The following is a 22,424-nucleotide window of genomic DNA, read 5'->3' on the forward strand; positions in this document are numbered from 1 at the left end:
TATGACAAAATGCCTGAAACATCCCAATTCTGCTAATTAGTTGCTGAGGGAACTCTACAAAGATCTTAATGTTTTCAATTGCAAATAAAACTGTAATAATGTATGGGTAATAAATACATTATTCATCAAATCAGTAATGATAATAAATAATACTAATTAACATTTATTGAGCCTTTACTATACACATGCACTATTCATTTTATCTTTACAATTTTATAGACGAGAACACCAAAGCATACAAATATCAGGGAACTGGGCCAAAGTTAAGTGTAAATCTCAAGTAAGAATTGCCAGTGGCCACAGTTTCACAGAAATTAAGATATGCAATAAGTAAGGTGAGGCAGACACCAGTGGCACCATGTTACTGAGTTAGGCTATTTCCAGAATGTTCCTACAACTCATCCGACCCCAACCCCATCTCAGAACACCACTGTTGGCAAAGGTCTATCTAACAGAGATGCTGAGAGCAGGCCCTGCTAGCATAGAAGGCAGAATCCAATACACAGAGACTGTTCAGTTTTCTTTTTCCTGCTGCAGAGGCTACAGGATTAATTTAAGAATAGGAGCAGTAATGCATAGAAATGATGGAAACCCGCAAAGAATGAGCTGGCAAAGATGTTAACAAAATTGCAATAGAAGACACGCCAGTCTCTCAGAAAACTCAGAAGTATAACGTTGATTCTTTCCTCTGGGTAATGGTTTGATCTGAGGAATCAAAGCCCTCCGGGATGTTCCTTGCAGGAAAGGATCTTTACATAGGTGATGATAATACATTAGAGTTTATACTTTACAAAGTGCCTCTGCATTCATTTTTTAATAACTATGTGATGTATTCAGAGTGGAAACTATTAAATTCATTTTATAGTTGTAGAGGAGGAAACCAAGAATGACTTGCCTAGAGCCACATAGTAATCTAGGAAGCTAGGTCAGGAGCTCAGGTTTCTATGTTTTGAACATGTCTGCTTTTTTTTTTTTTTTTTAAGTAATTCTGTTTGAGAAACATTCTTGCCCTAGCTACACATAATCTTGAGTTACAGTCCATGGGAACTCTGTGTCACTGCAGCTACAACATGACAATACTCATTTGCTTCTATAAAATAGCAATGCAGACAGTTAAGTGAACATAGACTTTCTGAGGAGTTTAAGAGCTACAGCTGAAAAGATCCCTATACCATGTGGTGAGAATGAAGTAGTCAAAGATGACTGATAACTACAGAAAGGTCTCCTTCCAGATCCACTTAAACAAAATATTGAATTTAATTAATTAATTCTGTCCCGTTTCCTAGGAAAATATTAAAACCAATAAATTGCCTCAGAAAATTAAGACAAAAATATCATCCAAAGGAACCCAGAATAGCCAAAATTGTCTTGAAAACAAAGAATAGGGCCAGGTGCAGTGGCTCATGCCTGTAATCCCAACACTTTGGGGGGCTGAGGAGGGAGGGTTGCTTGAGGCCAACAGTTCAAGACCAGCCTGGACAACACAGTGAGACCCTGTCTCTACAAAAACAAAAACAAAGACAAAAACAAAAAAATGAAGCCAGGCTTGGTGGTGCATGCATGTAGTCCTAGCTACTTGGAAGGCTGAGGTAGGAGAATCCCTTGAGCCCAGGAGTTCGGGGCTGTAGTGTGTGATGATCGCACCCCTGCACTCCAGCCTTGGTGACAGAGTGAGACCCTGTCTCAAAAAAAATAACAAAATGAAACAAAAGAAAATGAAAAACGAAGTTGGAGTAATCAAATTTCCCAATTTTAAAATCTACTACAAAGCTACAATAATCAAGACAGTGCAGTACTAGCATAAAGACAGGCACAAAACCATATACATGTATGCTCATAGCAGCATTATTCATAATCGCCATAAGTAAAGGCAACCCAACTGTCCATCAACTAAGGAATAAACAAAATGTGACATATCCTTGCAGTGGAATATTATTCATCCATAAAAAGGAATGAACTACTGGTTCATGCTATAACGTGGTTGATCCTTGAAAACCTTATAAGTGAAAGAAGTCAGACATAAGGAGCCACATATTATATGATACCATTTATATGAAATGTCTAGATTAGGCAAATCCATAGAACCATAAAATAGATGAGTGGGTGCCAAAGGGTGGATAGAGGAGAAAATTGAGAGTGACTGCTAATGGGTATGGGGTTTCTTTTTGGGGTGATGAAAATGTTCTGGAATTCAACAATGGTAGTAGTTGCATGATCTTGAGAATGCATGAAAAAGTACTGAATTGTACACTCTAAAAGGGTGAATTTTATGGTATATTATATTTCAATAAAAATACCATCCATATTTTATTTAAGCATAATAGGTTTGTTAAAACTGCTTAACTTGACAGAAATGAAGCAGACCACTTAGGAAGGATGGGTTTGGTGTAATGATTGACCCTAAAATAAATTAAAGTAGCTGATGAAATACATACAAATATACATAATGGTAGATTCATACTATACCTGATAGTTGACATAATATTGAATGAGAATTTGTATACCAGAGTGTATGTGTATATACATACGTACACACATACATACATATTTACATATATACACACACATACAAACCTTATTTCAGGACTCTGTCATGGAACAGTATCAAAATATTATTTTAGGATAGATCATCTAGTATCTAATAAAATCCTTATATAGTACCTAGGAGACTTTTTGTTACATTTCACACTATTTGTTCAATATACTATAATAATCTAGGTTGCTACATGTTTACTTATTTAAACTATAGCTACAGGCCTATTGTTGCCACAACTATGTATAAATGGTTAAGACTCAAATATAAATTAATATATATATCCATACTACAAATATAAATTTTTCTATGTTTTCAGAAAAGTAGATATTATGGCATGTTATAAGCCAGGATAATAGATTCTGGGCCAAGATCTATTTTCTTGTGGTTCAAAATTCTGGCTCTGTCCAAATCAGAAAGAAGTTAAATTGTTCCTGTTTGCAGGTAGCATGATCTTATATACAGAAAACGCCTAAAGACTCCACAAAAACACCTGTTAGAACTAATCAACAAATTTAGTAAAGTTGCAGGATACAAAATAAACAAACTGGACCTTATCTCACTCTTAACTCAAAAGATATTAAAGACTTAAATGTAAGAACTTAAATTACTAAAAGAAATTATTAGACAAAAACATTATAGAAACTCTCCAGGATATTGGACTGGGCAAAGATTTCTAAATACCCCACAAGCACAAGCAACCAAAGCAAAATGGACAAATGGGATCACATCAAGTTAAAAAAAAGCTTCTTCACAGCAAAGGAAACAATAAACAATCAACAATGTAAAAAGATAACCCACAGAATGGAATAAAATATTAGCAAACTACCTGTCTGACAAGGGATTAATAGCCAGAGAATATAAGGAGCTCAAACTACTATGGGGAAAAAAACAACTAATAAACTGATTTAAAAATTGGCAAAAGAGCTGAATAGACACTTCTGAAAAGAAGACATTCAAATGGAAAATAGGTCTATGAAAACAGATATTTCTCTGATCATCAGAGAAAAGCAAATCAAACCTACAATGAGATATCACCTCACCCCAGTTAAAATGGCTTTTATCTCAAACAAAGGCAATAACAAATGCTGACAAGGATGCAGAGGAAAAGGAAGCCTTGTACACTTTGTGGGGCTCAAGACTTCAGTGGAGAAAGTAGCTGCAGATGGGGTATAAATAACAAGAGAACTAGAATTAGAAATGGTGCCTGAAGGTGAAACTAAATTGCTGCAATCTTATGATGAATCTTGAACGGATGCTTCTCATGAATAAGCAAGGAAAGCAGTTTCTTGAGTTGGAAACTACTGGTGAAAATGCTATGAACATCGTTGAAATGACAGCAATGGATTTAGAATATTCCATAAACTTAGTTGATAAAGCAGCAGCAGCGATTCAAAGGATTGATTCCAATTTTGAAAGAAGTTCTACTGTGAATAAAATGCTATCAAACAGCATCATATACTACAGAGAAATCTTTTGTGAAAAGAAAGGTCAATCAATGCTGCAAACTTCATTGTTGTCTTATTGTAAGAAATTGCCACAGCCCAAACTTCAGCACTTCAGCAACTACCACCTGTCAGTTAGCAGCCATCAGCACAGAGACAAGACCCTCCTTCATCAGCCAAAAGGTTACAATTCCTTGAAAGCTCAGATAATTGTTGGCATTTTTTAGCAATATTTTTAAACTACGGTAAAAACATTTTTTAGACATAATGCTATTACACATTTAATAGACTTCAGTATAGTGTAAACATAACTTTTATATATACTTAGAAACCAAAAAATGTGTATGATTTGCTTTATTTCAATATTTACTTTATTGTGGTGGTCTCATACTGAACCCTCAATATCTCTGAGGTATGCCTGTACTTAGAACCAGAATTTTATATAACAATAATGCACTATTTGTAAAATATCCTCATTTTCTATAAAACCACATATTTGCTTACAGTTATAAAAAGAAAACAAGCTGGCATGCACATGGAAAAAGCTGCACAAGAAATATCTTCTGAAATCTACAATTTTAAATTTTATAAAAATAGATGAAATACTTATGCTTTGGTAGGCCAAAGCTCCCACTGTAACAATTTTTTTAATGGCATAAATTACCAAAATCATATGTTTGAATACACTGGTGATCTATACAAGTAACATGGACTCAATGAATTAAAATTCAAGAAACAGGCCTTCACAGGGGAGCCGATCACTGACTGAAGCCTTGCACCTTTGGCCTCCCAGTCAGAGACTGTCCACATGGATGATGCTACCAGCATTTTAATAACTCATCCTACCATTCTTTAGCTATATTTAGAGTTTAACATTTATGGAACAAAATGCAGAACTACATGTATTAAACAAAACAGAAAACTTACTGATATGATTTTCTAGTCCTGCTTCTAATTTCTTCAGCCACAATACAAGGTTTTCTTCAATTATAGCCTGGTCTGAAGGAAATGCAAATACTTGGCCACCTGAATGCAGATTCACCAAAACAAGAAGAGGAAGGGGAGGCAGAGGATCAAAATATGCCCGCAAGATTCCTCTCCCCACTGGAGTATTCTTTCTGCAAAAGGGAACAATTGAACATATTAATGTTTCTTTCTACAACAAAATAATGAAAATAGTAATTTGTAGAACATTAAACTTTTAAGTAGTATCATGCCAGTAAGTTCACTTTATGAAAAGATGTCCTAAAAACCAAGAAGTCTACGACATGTTATTAGTAACCGGATTCTTTTAAAGTTTCTTTTTAACATGGGGCACTTTGTTTCACTTAGGAGAAAAGCGGCAGCCAATGACAATTTTAATGAAAAGCAGGCATAGCCCAAAGGCTTGTCAATTTAGGCTTGACGCAACCAGTAGTTTCCTTCCAACATTTGGCCAAGTATCTGATCATACATCAGCTCAAAAATTAAATGATTACATAACTAGAAGATAACAAGATACTTATTTTTATAAATACTTCTTTTCCATAGAATTGTGCTTTTTCTCAGGAAAAGGCATTAATTTCAAATTAAAGAAGTAGAAATAATTATGTTCATACAAGGAAACTCTAAGTTAAAGATACTTAGTTTTCCTAATGTAACACATTCTACAGTTTATAAAATACTATTTTACTCTTAGATACCTATAATGATAATTGCCTGGGAAAATGTTGCCTCAAGCAGTAGAATGCACTGTTAAACTCTTCACAGCAAAAATGTACACTGCCCCATTTCTGTTATTTTTCAAATGATTTTAAAGAATAAAATATGTCTTTCATCTGATGAATCTGAACAAGGGGCAGTATATTATTTGTGAATTTTGTTCACAGACATTAAATGTAACACAATCCATACATCTAGAAAACATACTAGGAAATATTGCTGATGAATGCACTGAAATCTGTCTGAACTTTAAAAATATAGAAGTACAGAAAAAGGAACTGAAGGAAAAGTCCAAAAATCACAATGTTTACTATTCTGTATTTGCCAAATTTTCTCAATGGGCATCAATTCCTTTTAAAAAGTAGAACAATTATTGCTTTTAAAATTTTACTGTAGAATAAAATTTAATCTAAAATAAGGTCATCTTGGACCTTGTTTGGGGGAGTTTTGTTACTAAAATATCATGGTGACATATTTGATTCCATAAAATTAACTCCAAAGAGTTAGAGAGTTTCGTTTCCTAATGAAAATGTAATAATTATTACTTTCTTTACCTCTTACATATTAAAAAATAAACACATACTTACAGATTTAACCAGCATGGAGTAAATGAATCCAAGTATTTCTGCTTTACCAGTGTCAATATTGCTTTTTTATATTGAGGATTTACAGTGCCATCACTGAACAAAATCAGTAATGGTTTCTGAAGTCTGAAATAACTGGGAAGATTTTCCACAGTGATTTCTGGCTGTCAAAGAAAAGGAATAACAACAATAAAAAATGCATTGGGGATGATAATGCATACCACAGAAGACATTCAAATCACTCAGTCAATTTTAGTTTGTAAAATGTAATTCAAACACATTTTCACTCAAGTAGAGATTTTACTATATTAATAACTATGAATCTCAATCGTCTTATTCAATCCCACATCATCTGAATGAGTTATTTTCAAAATAAAACTACACGGAATTTGAGAATAAATTAATTTAAAGGAGTCCCCTGTTTTACAAGATGTAACACTTCTAATAATTTATTATGCTAAAGTCTGGACCAGACTAACCAATATACACATGACAATTGTTATATTTTTTCCTCTAACATAACAATTTTGAAGAAAACTGTAAGCTGAAAAAGTATTTCCTTTAACATCTATCATTACTTAATAAATATAAAATTTTACTTTTTCCAATATTATGGTTAAAATCATAATTAAAATAACCAAAAATATGCTAAAACAAATCCAAACACCAATCTTGTTTCTTCTGAGTTTAAAATAACTGAAAGAATTTAATATGAAATTAGAAATCGAATCCTTTTATCATTTTTATTACTAATTAAAAGATAGGAGGCTGGGAGTGATGGCTCACGCCTGTAATCCCAGCACTTTAGGAGGCCGAGGCAGGCAGATCGCCTGAGGTCAGGAGTTCAAGACCAGCCTCACCAACATGGCAAAACCCTGTCTCTAATAAAAGTACAAAATTAGCTGGGTATGGTGGTGCCCGCCTGTAATCCAGCTACTCTGGAGGGTGAGGCAAGACAATCGCTTGAACCCAGGAGATGGAGGTTGCAGTGAGCCGAGATTGTTCCACAGCACTTCAGCCTGAGCAACAGAGTGAGACTCTCAAAAAAAAAAAAAACCCAAAAAACAAAAACAAAAACAAGATAAGGAGGTAATCATTCTCCTGCAATTCGCCCATGCTATGCACATTAAAATAAAATTTTGTATGCCTTTCTCCTATTAATCTGCCTTTTTTCAGTTATTTTCATGGAACCTTCAGAGGACAAAGAGGAAGCTTTCTCTTGGCCACTGCACTCTTTTTTATCTTAGAAATACTTCCTTTCTCCACTCACCTCCAACTCAAGGAAGGGCCTAAAATTCTATTATATTAATATTAGCAGTAATGACTGTCTGTCCTCTCTCTCTTTCTGTTCTCTCTTTCACACCTTTCTGTAATGGGGTAGACTTAAACAGTCACTTGATTACAAGTCAGAATCCCAGGTTCTGGATTCATGGAACTGTCACAGTAATAAAACTTTGAGCAAAGCACTCTGTACCCCAGTTTTTAAATCTGTGAAATGAGGGAATTGAAAGAAAAAAAAAAAAGAGAATAACCATTTTTAAATGTATTTGTAGAAGACAATTTGTCTACGCTGTCAGTAACAAGAATTGGAAAGTGCAACAACAATGCTAATATATTTAAGATTAAAAATAGCAATGACATAGAATAATAAAACCTTCTACCATTTTCAGTTCCACGTCCACTATTTCATCCTCTGGATACACCTGCGAGCTAGATATATCATCCCGTATCAGATAGATAACCCCCAGCTGACATATGGGGAAGCTAACACAGAGACTAACTTGCTTAAGTCACCACAGCTAAGCAGGGGGAAGGAGTGATGGTAGAATCCAGGCATTCTGCTCACCAGTTTCCCCTTTCTTTAGATCGCACTACAAATTCAGATGAACTTGTTTTTAATGGTGTCACCCACCTCTAAATATAGTCCTAGTTCATCCTGAAGTGCCAAATTCTGGCATATAACTCCCTTTTCAGTTCTCAAAGCAGCTTGCATTTGCCCATTCTCATTTTTCTTCTAATTATCTCTCTTTCACACTCAAAATCTCCTTCTTACACCTTCCTCTTTCATGGCTTAAATCTTAGATCACTTTTTCTCCAAATTCCCCTATGCTGTCTTCTTGTGTTAGCTTTCATCCTTTAATCTTGTAGTTGAGTTAGATCCCTCTCCTAAATATTGACAGATCTTTTTTTTTTTTTTTTTTTTTTTTGGCCTTGTGCTGTATGAATTTAATTCTCCAAAACTGGCTGAAATAAGCCATAGTCAAATAACAGAAGACGCTTAATGAAAAGTGTTATTTTTACCTTTTAAATGACTGTCCTTTCCTCTATAATAAGAAACTTCCATTAACTGGTCTCAGGAAAAAAATTACTAAAATCAAACCTTTTTTGGAAAATAATCATATGACTTAATTGCACAGGCAAATTCATGACAAGGAATAAATAATATCTATTACAGAAATATTTTCATTAAAATATACACATTGACTTCCTGAAATCTTTTGTGAATTTCATGAGTAGCACTTAGCCATTTTAAAAGAAATGTATGACAGATACTTGCGTGTGTGGCAGATTTTTAATGTCCAACTGCCATGTGTTCTGTACATAGATTTTTTTTTCTCAAATTTCTAAACACAGTGGAAGCCACCAGAGAGAATATCTGAAGCAATTCATTAAAATCTTGGCAGCCAGACCCCAGCTCCCACTTTCCCTGAAAGCTCCCTTTAATGAAGCTGAACGCTGTCCCAGCAATTCCCTCCACAGAAGACCTACTGTCACCACCTCTGGAGGGGCAATTCCTGGAGGAACCAAGTCAGCCAATCGAAGGTCCTGAATAAGCAAAAACTAAGTAAATAAATTACCATCTCGAAAGTGATGGGTTAGTGTGCTCTTTTGAATGCCCCGTAGGAAAACAAATTTGATTAAAATTAAATATTTTGTTGTACGATGTAATGCTCAAATTCAGGGGATTCTGGTGTCCCTCTGGACAGTGTCAGTTGTGGGGGGAGGAGGGAAATGCCAGCTGTCCTATGGCTGTTGAATCACAAGAGCTTATTTTCTTTGATAGGATTTTACTTTGAAAATATGTTGTAGGTGATCATAAATGAAGGATGTGCCTCCTTGCTAAGAACATTACATTTTTCTGCATTTTTCACCTGTTTGTGGCTTTGCATGTTGTTGTTTTTTTTTTTTTTTCTTTTTTATTGATCATTCTTGGGTGTTTCTCGCAGAGGGGGATTTGGCAGGGTCACAGGACAATAGTGGAGGGAAGGTCAGCAGATAAACAAGTGAAAAAAGTTCTCTGGTTTTCCTAGGCAGAGGACCCTGCGGCCTTCCACAGTGTTTGTGTCCCTGGGTACTTGAGATTAAGGAGTGGTGATGACTCTTAACGAACATGCTGCCTTCAAGCATCTGTTTAACAAAGCACATCTTGCACCGCCCTTAATCCATTCAACCCTGAGTGGATACAGCACATGTTTCAGAGAGCACAGGGTTGGGGGTAAGGTCACAGATCAACAGGATCCCAAGGCAGAAGAATTTTTCTTAGTACAGAACAAAATGAAAAGTCTCCCATGTCTACCTCTTTCTACACAGACACAGCAACCATCCGATTTCTCAATCTTTTCCCCACCTTTCCCCCCTTTCTATTCCACAAAACCGCCGTTGTCTTCATGGCCCGTTCTCAATGAGCTGTTGAGTACACCTCCCAGATGGGGTGGTGGCCGGGCAGAGGAGCTCCTCACTTCCCAGTAGGGGCGGCCGGGCAGAAGCGCCCCTCACCTCCCGGACGGGGCGGCTGGCCGGGCGGGGGGCTGACCCCCGCACCTCCCTCCCGGACGGGGCGGCTGGCCGGGCGGGGGGCTGACCCCCCCACCTCCCTCCCGGACGGGGCGGCTGGCCGGGCGGGGGGCTGACCCCCCCACCTCCCTCCCGGACGGGGCGGCTGGCCGGGCAGAGGGGCTCCTCACTTCCCAGAAGGGGCAGCCGGGCAGAGGCGCCCCTCACCTCCCGGATGGGGCGGCTGGCCAGGCGGGGGGCTAACCCCCCCACCTCCCTCCCGGACGGGGCGGCTGGCCGGGCCGGGGGCTGACCCCCCCACCTCCCTCCCAGACAGAGCGGCTGGCCGGGCAGAGGGGCTCCTCACTTCCCAGTAGGGGCGGCCGGGCAGAGGCGCCCCCCCCACCTCCTGGACAGGGCGGCTGGCCGGGCAGGGGGCTGATCCCCCCACCTCCCTCCCGGACGGGGCGGCTGGCCAGGCGGGGGGCTGATCCCCCCACCTCCCTCCCGGACGGGGCGGCTGGCCGGGCGGGGGGCTGACTCCCCCACCTCCCTCCCGGATGGGGCGGCTGGCCGGGAGGGGGGCTGACCCCCCCACCTCCCTCCCGGACGGGGCGGCTGGCCGGGCAGAGGGGCTCCTCACTTCCCAGTAGGGGCGGCCGGGCAGAGGCGCCCCTCGCTTCCCCGACGGGGCGGCTGGCCCGGCGGGGGGCTGACCCCCCCACCTCCCTCCCGGAGGGAGCGGCTGGCCGGGCAGAGGGGCTCCTCACTTCCCGGTAGGGGCGGCCGGGCAGAGGCGCCCCTCACCTCCCGGACAGGGCAGCTGGCCGGGCGGGGGGCTGACCCCCCCACCTCCCTCCCGGACGGGGCGGCTGGCCGGGCGGGGGGCTGACCCCCGCACCTCCCTCCCGGACGGGGCGGCTGGCCGGGCGGGGGGCTGACCCCCCCACCTCCCTCCCGGACGGGGCGGCTGGCCGGGCGGGGGGCTGACCCCCCCACCTCCCTCCCGGACGGGGCGGCTGGCCGGGCAGAGGGGCTCCTCACTTCCCAGAAGGGGCAGCCGGGCAGAGGCGCCCCTCACCTCCCGGATGGGGCGGCTGGCCAGGCGGGGGGCTAACCCCCCCACCTCCCTCCCGGACGGGGCGGCTGGCCGGGCCGGGGGCTGACCCCCCCACCTCCCTCCCAGACAGAGCGGCTGGCCGGGCAGAGGGGCTCCTCACTTCCCAGTAGGGGCGGCCGGGCAGAGGCCCCCCCCCACCTCCTGGACAGGGCGGCTGGCCGGGCAGGGGGCTGATCCCCCCACCTCCCTCCCGGACGGGGCGGCTGGCCAGGCGGGGGGCTGATCCCCCCACCTCCCTCCCGGACGGGGCGGCTGGCCGGGCGGGGGGCTGACCCCCCCACCTCCCTCCCGGATGGGGCGGCTGGCCGGGAGGGGGGCTGACCCCCCCACCTCCCTCCCGGACGGGGCGGCTGGCCGGGCAGAGGGGCTCCTCACTTCCCAGTAGGGGCGGCCGGGCAGAGGCGCCCCTCGCTTCCCTGACGGGGCGGCTGGCCCGGCGGGGGGCTGACCCCCCCACCTCCCTCCCGGAGGGAGCGGCTGGCCGGGCAGAGGGGCTCCTCACTTCCCGGTAGGGGCGGCCGGGCAGAGGCGCCCCTCACCTCCCGGACAGGGCAGCTGGCCGGGCGGGGGGCTGACCCCCCCACCTCCCTCCCGGACGGGGCGGCTGGCCGGGCGGGGGGCTGACCCCCACCTCCCTCCCGGACGGGGCGGCTGGCCGGGTGGGGGGCTGACCCCCGCACCTCCCTCCCGGACGGGGCAGCTGGCCGGGCGGGGGGCTGACCCCCCCACCTCCCTCCCGGACGGGGCGGCTGGCCGGGCGGGGGGCTGACCCCCCCACCTCCCTCCCGGACGGGGCGGCTGGCCGGGCAGAGGGGCTCCTCACTTCCCAGAAGGGGCAGCCGGGCAGAGGCGCCCCTCACCTCCCGGATGGGGCGGCTGGCCAGGCGGGGGGCTAACCCCCCCACCTCCCTCCCGGACGGGGCAGCTGGCCAGGCCGGGGGCTGACCCCCCCACCTCCCTCCCAGACAGAGCGGCTGGCCGGGCAGAGGGGCTCCTCACTTCCCAGTAGGGGCGGCCGGGCAGAGGCACCCCTCGCCTCCCGGACGGGGCGGCTGGCCAGGCGGGGGGCTGACCCCCCCACCTCCCTCCCGGACGAGGCGGCTGGCCGGGCAGAGGGGCTCCTCACTTCCCGGTAGGGGCGGCCGGGCAGAGGTGCCCCTCACCTCCCGGACGGGGCGGCTGGCCGGGCGGGGGGCTGACCCCCCCACCTCCCTCCCAGACGAGGAGGGAGGACGCTCCTCACTTCTCAGATGGGGTGGCTGCCGGGCGGAGGGGCTCCTCACTTCTCAGACGGGGCGGTTGCCAGGCAGAGGGTCTCCTCACTTCTCAGACAGGGCGGCCGGGCAGAGACACTCCTCACATCCCGGACGGGGCGGCAGGGCAGAGGTGCTCCCCACATCTCAGACGATGGGCGGCCGGGCAGAGACGCTCCTCACTTCCCAGATGTGATGGCGGCCGGGAAGAGGCGCTCCTCACTTCCTAGATGGGATGGCGGCCGGGCAGAGATGCTCCTCACTTTCCAGACTGGGCAGCCAGGCAGAGGGGCTCCTCACATCCCAGACGATGGGCAGTCAGGCGGAGATGCTCCTCACTTCCCAGACGGGGTGGCTGCCAGGCAGAGGCTGCAATCTCGGCACTTAGGGAGGCCAAGGCAGGCGGCTGGGAGGTGGTTGTAGCGAGCCGAGATCACGCCACTGCACTCCAGCCTGGGCGCCATTGAGCACTGAGTTAACGAGACTCCGTCTGCAATCCCGGCACCTCGGGAGGCCGAGGCTGGCGGATCACTCGCGGTTAGGAGCTGGAGACCAGCCCAGCCGACACATCGAAACCCCGTCTCCACCAAAAAAATACGAAAACCAGTCAGGCGTGGCGGCGCACGCCTGCAATCGCAGGCACTCGGCAGGCTGAGGCAGGAGAATCGGGCAGGGAGTTTGCAGTGAGCTCAGATGGCAGCAGTACCGTCCAGCTTCGGCTCGGCATCAGAGGGAGACCGTGGAAAGAGGGAAGAGGGGAGAGGGGAGAGGGGAGAGGGGAGAGGGGAGAGGGGGGAGGGGGGAGGGGGGAGGGGAGAGGGGAGAGGGAGCTCTATCTACCACACAGTCCTTCTCGACAGATCTTTTATTGAACAAGCAGAAACATTAGGTGAGACAGAGTCACCACAGCTCAATTCAAACATTTATTGAGGACAAAGTTCAAGATGTTATGCTGGGTGCTGAATCTATAAAGAAATAAGATCCTTTCCTTGCCTTCAAAGAGTTCATACTTTAGAAGAGAAGACAGGTAAGTATACAGACTGCTATAATAAATAAAAAATTTAATGTATGACAATAAGAAAACTTATTGGTTTGAAATTAAACAAGCTAAAAACACAAGGTAGGTGTGATGGTTAATACTAAGTGTCAACTTGATTGGATTGAGGGATGTAAAGTATTGATCCTGGATGTGTCTATGAGGGTGTTGTCAAAGATTAACATTTGAGTCGGTGGGCTGGAAAAGGCAGACCCACCTTAATCTGGGTGGGCACCATCTAATCAGCTGCCAGCACAACTAGAAAAAAACATAAAGCAAACAGAAAAAAGTGTAAAGACTAGACTGGCCTAGTCTCCCAACCTACATCTTCTCCTGTGCTGGATGCTTCCTGCCCTCGAACATCAGACTCTTAGGTTCTTCAGTTTTGGGACTCAAACTGGCTTTCCTTTCTCCTCAGCTTGCAGATGGCCTATTGTGGGACCGTGTGATTTTTATTAGTTAAAACTTAATAAACTCCCTTTTATTATATCTATCCTATTAGTTCTGTCCGTCTAGAGAAACCTGACTAATACAGTAGGGGAGCTCATGGATGATTTTAGGAATTGATATTTGAGCTGGACCCTGGATAAAGAATAAGATCTTGACAGACTGAGGTGTGTGCTTGAGCAGGGATTTCAGACATAGGGAACATCATGAAGATAGGCAGAGAGCTATTAAAGCATACATAATATTTGGGAATAGTGATAATGAAGGATGCCAGAGTTAGGCATGCAAGAGGCAAATATGGCTGTGAGACCAGATGAGTAATGCCTTCATAAGTATTCTAGCTCCTGGGAATACTGAGAAGATTTCTGTATCAGATTGGTGACACAGTTAGGCCTGTTTTTCAAAAGATGACTAACTAGAATATAAATTTGTGAAAAGAAGGACCAGTGGAAGGACCCTACTCTTTCCTATGTCTAGTCAAAAGAGAAAGACCAAGAGATTTGTGAGTTTAGAAGGAAACTGAGTTCTAAAATTAAACACTCGGATTTAGGAATCATCAGCTGGTAGTGATGGTAGAAGTTATGGGTATGGATAAAATTTTCCAAAGAAAAGACATAGCAAAAGAAGAAAAAAAAAGAGTTGAAGATGTAATTCTAGGGAATAAATGAGACAGAGGATGGTCAGATGGATAAAAGAGGACTGAATTACAAAAGCCAGAAGAAAAGAGAATGTTAAGGAGGAATGGTATAGACAACGGTTTTGACTGCTACTGAGAGGCTAAGGAGAAACACAGTTAAGAGGTCATCAAATGTGGTACTTGGAAGGTGACCTTTGGCTCTCTGAGTATATAACAGGCTATAACTGTGTGGGTCCTGGTGTTCTAAACTTGTCAATAATAAAAGCATAAAAAAAGAACTCAGTTTATCTGAGAAAAATACTAAACCCTATTTCCTAATAGGAAACAGTCTTAAATATATCAATGCTTATGTAGTTAATTATTGTGTATTTCAGATTTAAGCATTATTTATCTGGCCCAATTTGTCATCAGGTTCATTAAAATAAAAACTTCATACCATAATAAAAAATCTTCACCCTCTGGTCATCAACTCTCCTTCCTCATCCAGATGAAGGCACTAAAGTCTCTCTAAAGCCTATTTAATCTTTATTATAGCTGTTCAGTATTAAGTTGAACACCACAAATAAAAACATTGGAAACAAACACTGTCACAATGCATATTACATTTGTTGTTACTGTAAACAGATTTTGATACTAAGTTTCTCCTACGTTTCTAAGGTTTAATGAATATAATCTTTAAAAAAATTAGAGACCAATTTTTATCCACTAGATATGCCAAGATAAAAAGAGTAAAATGACACAAATCTTCTGTCAGGAAATACAAAAGTTATCAGAAGCCTCAAAAGTGGGCCTACTCTTTGGACAACCAATTCAAATTCTAGAAATTTAACCTAAATCCATAATCATAGATACACCCAAAGATTACCTAAAAGGATGTTCCCTGAATTATAAATAAAACAAAAACTAAAGACAGCTTAAACAACCATCAAGAGGAAATGGGCTAAATAAATTTTGGTACATTAGTAAACAATATTATGCAGATGTTAAAAATTAAAATGTGTATCTATAGTACTTGATGGAAATACCATTAATATAAAAAGGCACACAGATACATACAGAATTTAGGTTTGGGGAAATGTATTTCCTAATGTAAACTTGGGTAGAAAAGTTATGGTTGATTATAATTTTCTTCTTTATCCTTTCTGTATTACCTGAAAAAGCCAAACAAAGGCTTCTAGTAATTCCAAAAATACTACACTATGTATATGCTAAAGGAATTACTTAATAACATGTCATTAATAACATAAATGTTACTTTAATAAGTAATTTAGAAACATACATCATTAACATAATAATCATTATCAACTCAATGATTTGATTATTTATAACCTATAATTTTAACAGGAGGAAAGGACAGAACCAAGACACAAAAAGACTTAATAAAGACTGCAGTCCCTTAGTTGAGCCCAAAATGTAATGTCCTTTAGATCATCAAGACAAAAAACCTAACAGGATATTCATTTAGCATCTATAGCTAATAAAAATGCTCCTTGAGTCACTTCAGAAATGTAGAAAAGTATAAATTCTAGCTATGTTTAATATGAAAGCAAACAACTAAAATCAGGTAACACAGGTTACATTTGTTGTGCCCTTGAATCCACTATTATACAGTCATGCATCACATGATGTTTCAGTCAACAATGGAGTACATGTAAGATGGTGGTCCCATAAGATTATACCATGTTTTTACTGTACCTTTTCTATGTTTAGATACACAAATATTTACCATTGTTACAACAGCCTACAGTATTTAGTAAAGTAACATGCTGTACAGGTTTGTAGCCTAGGAGCAATATGCTATACCTTACAGCGTAGGTACGTAGTAGGCTATACCACCTAGATTTCTGTAAGTACACTCTATATAAAGTTTGTATGATAAAATTGCCTATCAATGCATTTCTCAGAAGATATCCTCGTTAAGTGATGCATGACTGTAAAAGTAAAACATAAGAAAAAGCCTTTCATAAGACAATATTTTGTTCTAAAACTGTACAAATAGGAGAGTGAAGCAAGATGGCAGACTAGAGTACTCTACCAGTCATCCCCTCTTCCCCTGCAATGACTACTGCAATTTAACAACTATCTACACAAAAAAGCACCTTCATAAGAACCAAAAATCAGGTGAGTACTCACAGTACCTGGTTTTAACTTTATATCGCTCAAAGAGGCACTGAAGAGGTAGGAAAAACAGTCTTGAATCATCAATGATACCCTTCTCCCATCCCCTGGCAGTGGCCACACTGCATGAAGAGAGAATCTATGTGTTTGGGAGAGGGAGAGCACAGCAATTGTGAGACTCTGCATTGAACTCAGTGCTGCCCTGTTTTAACAGCAGGCAAAACCAGACTGAACTCAGTGCATGCTCGCCCACAGTGGGTGTATTTAAACCATCTCTAGCCAGAGCAGAATTGCCCATCCTAGAAGTCAGAACTTGAATTACAGCAAGACTTGTCACCTCAGGCTGGAGTGTGCTGGGGCCCAAATAAACTTGAAAGGCAGTCTAGGCAACAAAGGCTGCAACTCCTAGGTGAGTCCTAGGGCTGAACTGGGCTCAGAGCCAGCAGACTATAGGCACACATGACCTACTGAGATACCAGCCAGGACAGCTAGGGGAGTGCTGATGCCACCTCTCCCCTAATCCCAGGCTGCACAGCTTGTAGCTCCAAAAGAGACCCCTTCCTTCTGCTTAAGGAGAGGAAAGGAAAGACTGGGAAAGACTTTGTCTTGCATCTTGGATACCAGCTCAGCCACAGGAGGACAGGGCCCTGGTCAGAGTTGTGAAGCTCCCTTTCCAGGTCCCAGCTCTTGGATGACATTTCTAGATACACCCTGGGCCAGAAGGGAAACTGCTACCTCTATGGGAAAGACCTAGTCCTGGCAGCATTTATCAACTGCTAAGTGAAGAGCCCTTGGGCCTAGGTAGTACATTGTAGGACTTGAGTGAGACTCCGAGACTTGCTGACTTCAGGTGAGACTAAGCACATTCTTAGCTGTGGTGGCTATGGGGTGAGACTCCTTCTGCTTGAGAAAAGTAGAGGGAAAAGTAAAGGGGACTTTGTCTTGCACCATAGGTACCAGCTCTGCCAGAGAAGGGTAGAACACCAAGCGGGTTTTGGGGGGGCCACAATTCTAGGCCTTGGCTCTTGGGTGGCATTTCTGGACCTTACCTGGGCCAGAGGCAAGCCCACTATCCTGAAGCATGAGTCCCAGGCCAGACAGCATTCACTACAAGCTGATGGAAGAGCCCTTGGGCCTTAAGAGAACATGAGCAGTAGCCTGCCAGTACTCCCTGTGGGCCTGTGGTAGCAGTGGCCATGGGGTGAGGCTCCTCTATCTGGTCCTGGAGGAATTCACCATCCTAAAGGGAAGAACACAGGCCCAGCTGGCTTAGCCACCTCTGATTTTAGAGCCCCAGGGCCTTAAGTGAACATAGGCAGTAGCCAGGGAGTGGTTACAGCAAGTGTTGGGAGAGACCCAGTACTGTGCTGGCTTCATGTCTGACACAGCACAGTGCCAGTGGTGGTGGCCCCTGAGGGTGGTTGCGTCACTCCACCCCCAGCCCCAGGTGGCTCAGAACAGAGAGACGGACTCCATTTGTTTGGGAGAAAGTAAGAGAAGAGAACACCTTTAATGCCCAGACACAGACAAGCATCCAACAGTATCAACAGTGTCCTGGAAAAGATGACCTCACCAAATGAACCAAATAAGACACCAGAGACCAATCCTGGAGAAACAGAGCTATGTGTCCTTTCAGACAGAGAAATCAAAAGAGCTGCTTAGAGAAAACTCAAAGAAATTCAAGATAACACAGGGAAGGAATTCAGAATTCTACCAGATAAATTTAAGAAACAGAAATAATTAAAAAGAATCCAGCAGAAATTCTGGAGCTCAAAAATGCAACTAACATATGTAGAATACATCAGAGTCCTTTAAGAGCAGAAATGATCAAGCAGAAGAAAGAATTACTGAGCTTGAAGACAGGCTATTCATAAACAGTCAGAGGAAACAAAAGAAAAATGAAAAAAAAAAACAATGAAGCAGGCCTACTAGGATCTAGAAAATAGCCTCAAAAGGACAAATCTAAGAGTTACTGGCCTTAAAAAGGAGATAGAGAAAGAGATAGGGATAGAGTGTATTCAAAAGATAGTAACAGAGAATTTCCCAAACTTAGAAAAAGATATCAATATCCAAGCACAAGGTTATAAAACACTATGCAGATTTAACCCAAAGAAGATTACTTCAAGGCATAATCAAACTCCCAAAGGTCAAGGATTTTAAAAAAAGGATCCTAAAAGCAAGAGAAAAGAAATACAACACACAATGTAGCTCCAATACACCTAGCAGCTGACTTTTCAGTGGAAACCTTACAGGACAATAACATGACATATTTAAAGTGCTAAATTAAAAAAAAAACCTTTTACCCTAGAATAGTATAACTGGTGAAAATATCCTTCAAATATGAAGGAGAAATAAAAACTTCCCCAGACAAATAAAATCTGAGGAATTTCATCAACACCGGATCTGTCCTACAAGAAATGCTAAAGAGAATGCTTCAATCAGGAAGAAAAGGACACTAATGAACAATAAAAATTCATCTAAAAGTACAAAACTCATTGCTAATGGTAAGTACACTGTAAAACACAGAACCTACTCTTAAGTAGAAAGACTAAACAATGGACCAATCAAAAATAATAACCACAACAATTTTTCAAGACACAGATGGTACAATAAGATATAAATAGAAACAATAAAAAGTTAAAAAGCAGGAGATGAAGTTAAACTAGAGTTTAACTTGATAGAGTGTAGAGTTTTTATTAGTTTTCCTTTGCTTGTTCGTTTATGCAAACAGTGTTAAGTTGTTATTGGCTTAAAATAACAAGTTATAAGGTAGTATTTACAAGCATCATGGTAACTTCAAATCAAAAAACAAAACAAATACAAACAAAAAAATTTTTAAAAAATTAAATCATATCACCAGAGAAAATCACCTTCACTAAAAAGATGACAGGAAGGAAGACCACAAAACAACCAAAGAACAAATAACAAAATGGCAGGAGTAAGTCCTTACTTATCAAAAATAACATTAAATATAAACAGACTAAACTCTCCAGTCAAAAGACACAGAATGGCTGAAGAGATTTAAAAAAAATAATAAGATCCCATGATCAGTTGCCTAAAAGAAACACACTTCACCTATAATGATATACAAAGACTGAAAATAAAAGGATGGAAAAAGATAATCCATGCCAATGGAAACCAAAAAGAGCAGGAGTCGTTATACTGATATCAGACAAAATAGATTTCAAGACAAAAACTGTAAGAAGAGACAAATAAGGTCACTATATAATGATAAAGGGGTCAATATAGCAAGAAGATATAACAATTGTAAATATATATGCACCCAACACTGGACCACCCAGGTATATAAAGCAAATATTATTAGGGCCAAAGATAGAGATAAACTCCAACACAATTACAGCTGAAGATTTCAACAACCCACTTTCAGCAATGGACAAATCTTCTTGACAGGAAATCCGCAAAGAAACCTCAGATTTAATCTGCACTACAGACAAAATGGGCCTAATAGATATTTACAGAACATCTCATTCAATGGCTGCAGATACACATTCTTCTCCTGAGCATATGGATCATTGTCAAGGATAGACTTTAGGTTAAGTCATAAAACAAGCCTTATAACATTTAAACAAAAAACCTGAAATAATATCAAGCATCTTCTCTCACCACAATGGAATAAAACTAGAAATCAATAACAAGAGCAATTTTGGAAACTATACAAACACATGGAAATTAAACAATATGCTCCTGAATGACCAGTGGGGTCAATGAAGAAATTAAAAAAGAAATTTTAAAATTTCTTGGAAAAAAACCATACCCAAACCCTTGGGATACACTGAAAGCAGTACTAAAAGGAAAGTTTATAGCAATGAGCACCTACATCAAAAAGTGGAAAAACTTCAAAGAAACAACCCAATGATACACCTAAAGAACTAGAAAAGCAAGAGCAAACCAAACCCAAAATTAGCAGAAGAAAAGAAATAATAAAGATCAGGGCAGAAATAATGAAATTGAAATGAAGAGAACAATACAAAACATCCAGGAAACAAGTTGGTTTTCCGAAAAGTTAAACAAAATTGACAAACCCTTAGTCAGACTAGCTAGGAAACAAAGAGAGAAGACCCAAATAAAATCAGAGATGAAAAAGGAGACATTACAATTGATACAGCAGAAATTCAAAAGGTCATTAGTAGCTACTATGAGCAACTATATGCCAATAAATTGGAAAATTTAGAAGAAATGGACAAATTCTTAGACACATACAACCAACCAAGATTGAACCATGAAGAAATTCAAAACCTAAATAGACCAATAACAAACAAGGAGATTGAAGCTATAATACAAAGGCTTCCAGAAAAAAGAAAAAAGCCAAAGCTCGGGACCCAATGGCTTCACTGCTGAATTATACTAAACATTTAAAGAACTAATACCAATTATCAGGGAAATACAAATCAAAACCGCAATGCAATTCCACCTTACTCCTGCAAGAATGGCCATAATTTAAAAAAATAACAGATGTTGGCATGGATGTGGTGAAAAGGGAACACTTTCACACTGCCGGTGGGAATGTAAACTAGTACAACCACTATGGAAAACAGTTGGAGATTCCTTAAAGAACTAAAAGTGTATCTACCATTTGATCAAGCAATCTCACTACTGGTGCACACACGTTTATAGTAGCACAATTTGCAATTGCAAAAATACAGAACCAGCCCAAATGCCCATGAATCAACAAGTGGATAAGAAAATGTGTTTTATATATATATATATACACACACACACACACATACATATATATATGTATACATACACACACATTGTGGAATACTACTCAGCCATAAAAGGAATGAAATAATGGCATTCAAAGCAACCTGGATGGAGCTGGAGACCATTATTCTAAGTAAAGTAACTCAAGAATGGAAAATCAAACATCATATGTTTATAAGTGTAAGCTAAGCTATGAGGACACAAAAGCATAAGAATGAAATAATGGGCATTGGGGGCTTGAGGGGAAGGGTAAAAGGAGGGTGATGGGATAAAAGACTATACATTGGGTACAGTGCATAATGCTCAGGTGATGGGTGCAGAAATCACCACTAAAGAACTTACCCATGTAACCAAATCCCACTTGTTCCCCAATAACCTATTGAAATTAAAAAAAAAAAAACATGAATACTAATCCTACTCAAACTATCCTGGAAAATAGAGGAGAAAGGAGTAATTCCAAACTCATTCTACAAAGCCAGTATTACCCTGGTATAAAAACCAGACAAAGGCATATCAAGAAAACAACAGGCCAATATCATTGATGAATATCAATTGATGCAAAAATCCTCAACAAAATATTAGCAAACCAATTCAACAATACATTAAAAAGATCACTGATCATGTCCATGTATGATTTACCCCAAGGATGCGAGGATGGTTCAACTTACACAAATCAATCAATGTGATACATTATATCAACACAATAAAGGACAAAAACCATATGATCATTTCAACTGATGCTGAATAGCATTTGATAAAACTCAACATCCCTTCATTTAAAAAACCCTCAAAAAACTGGGTACAGAAGGAATATACCTCAACATAACAAAGCCATATATGCCATAGCCACAGCTAGTGTCATTCTGAATGGGGAAAAAGTCTTTTCTCTAAGATCTGGAACGTGACAAGGATACCCACTGTCATGACTATTATTCAACATAGTACTGGAAGTCCTAGCTAGGGCAATCAAACAAGACAAAGAAATAATAGGCATCCAAATTGGAAGGGAAGAAGTCAACTTATCTTTGTTTGCAGATGATATAATCCTATA

At 42.0% G+C, this 22,424-nt stretch overlaps 1 protein-coding gene across 3 annotated transcripts in view; it reads right to left on the reverse strand.

The window, feature by feature from the left end:
* The window catches only part of TXNDC16 (thioredoxin domain containing 16), a 129,026-nt gene that overhangs the window by 3,685 nt on the left and 102,917 nt on the right, over positions 1-22,424 (reverse strand). For 2 of the 3 annotated variants that reach the window (XM_001158742.7, XM_009427814.5), the window contains 2 exons: positions 6,267-6,427; positions 4,906-5,096 (listed from right to left, as the gene is read on the reverse strand). In XM_001158742.7, coding sequence (XP_001158742.3) covers positions 4,906-5,096; positions 6,267-6,427 — 352 coding nt within the window. Of the gene's footprint in view, positions 1-4,905; positions 5,097-6,266; positions 6,428-15,042; positions 15,682-17,697; positions 17,889-22,424 lie in introns of those variants that run through there. The other variant, XM_063792911.1, reaches the window with a different exon arrangement.

Source organism: Pan troglodytes, chromosome 15, assembly GCF_028858775.2.
Source record: "Pan troglodytes isolate AG18354 chromosome 15, NHGRI_mPanTro3-v2.0_pri, whole genome shotgun sequence".
Classification (NCBI taxonomy): domain Eukaryota; kingdom Metazoa; phylum Chordata; class Mammalia; order Primates; family Hominidae; genus Pan; species Pan troglodytes.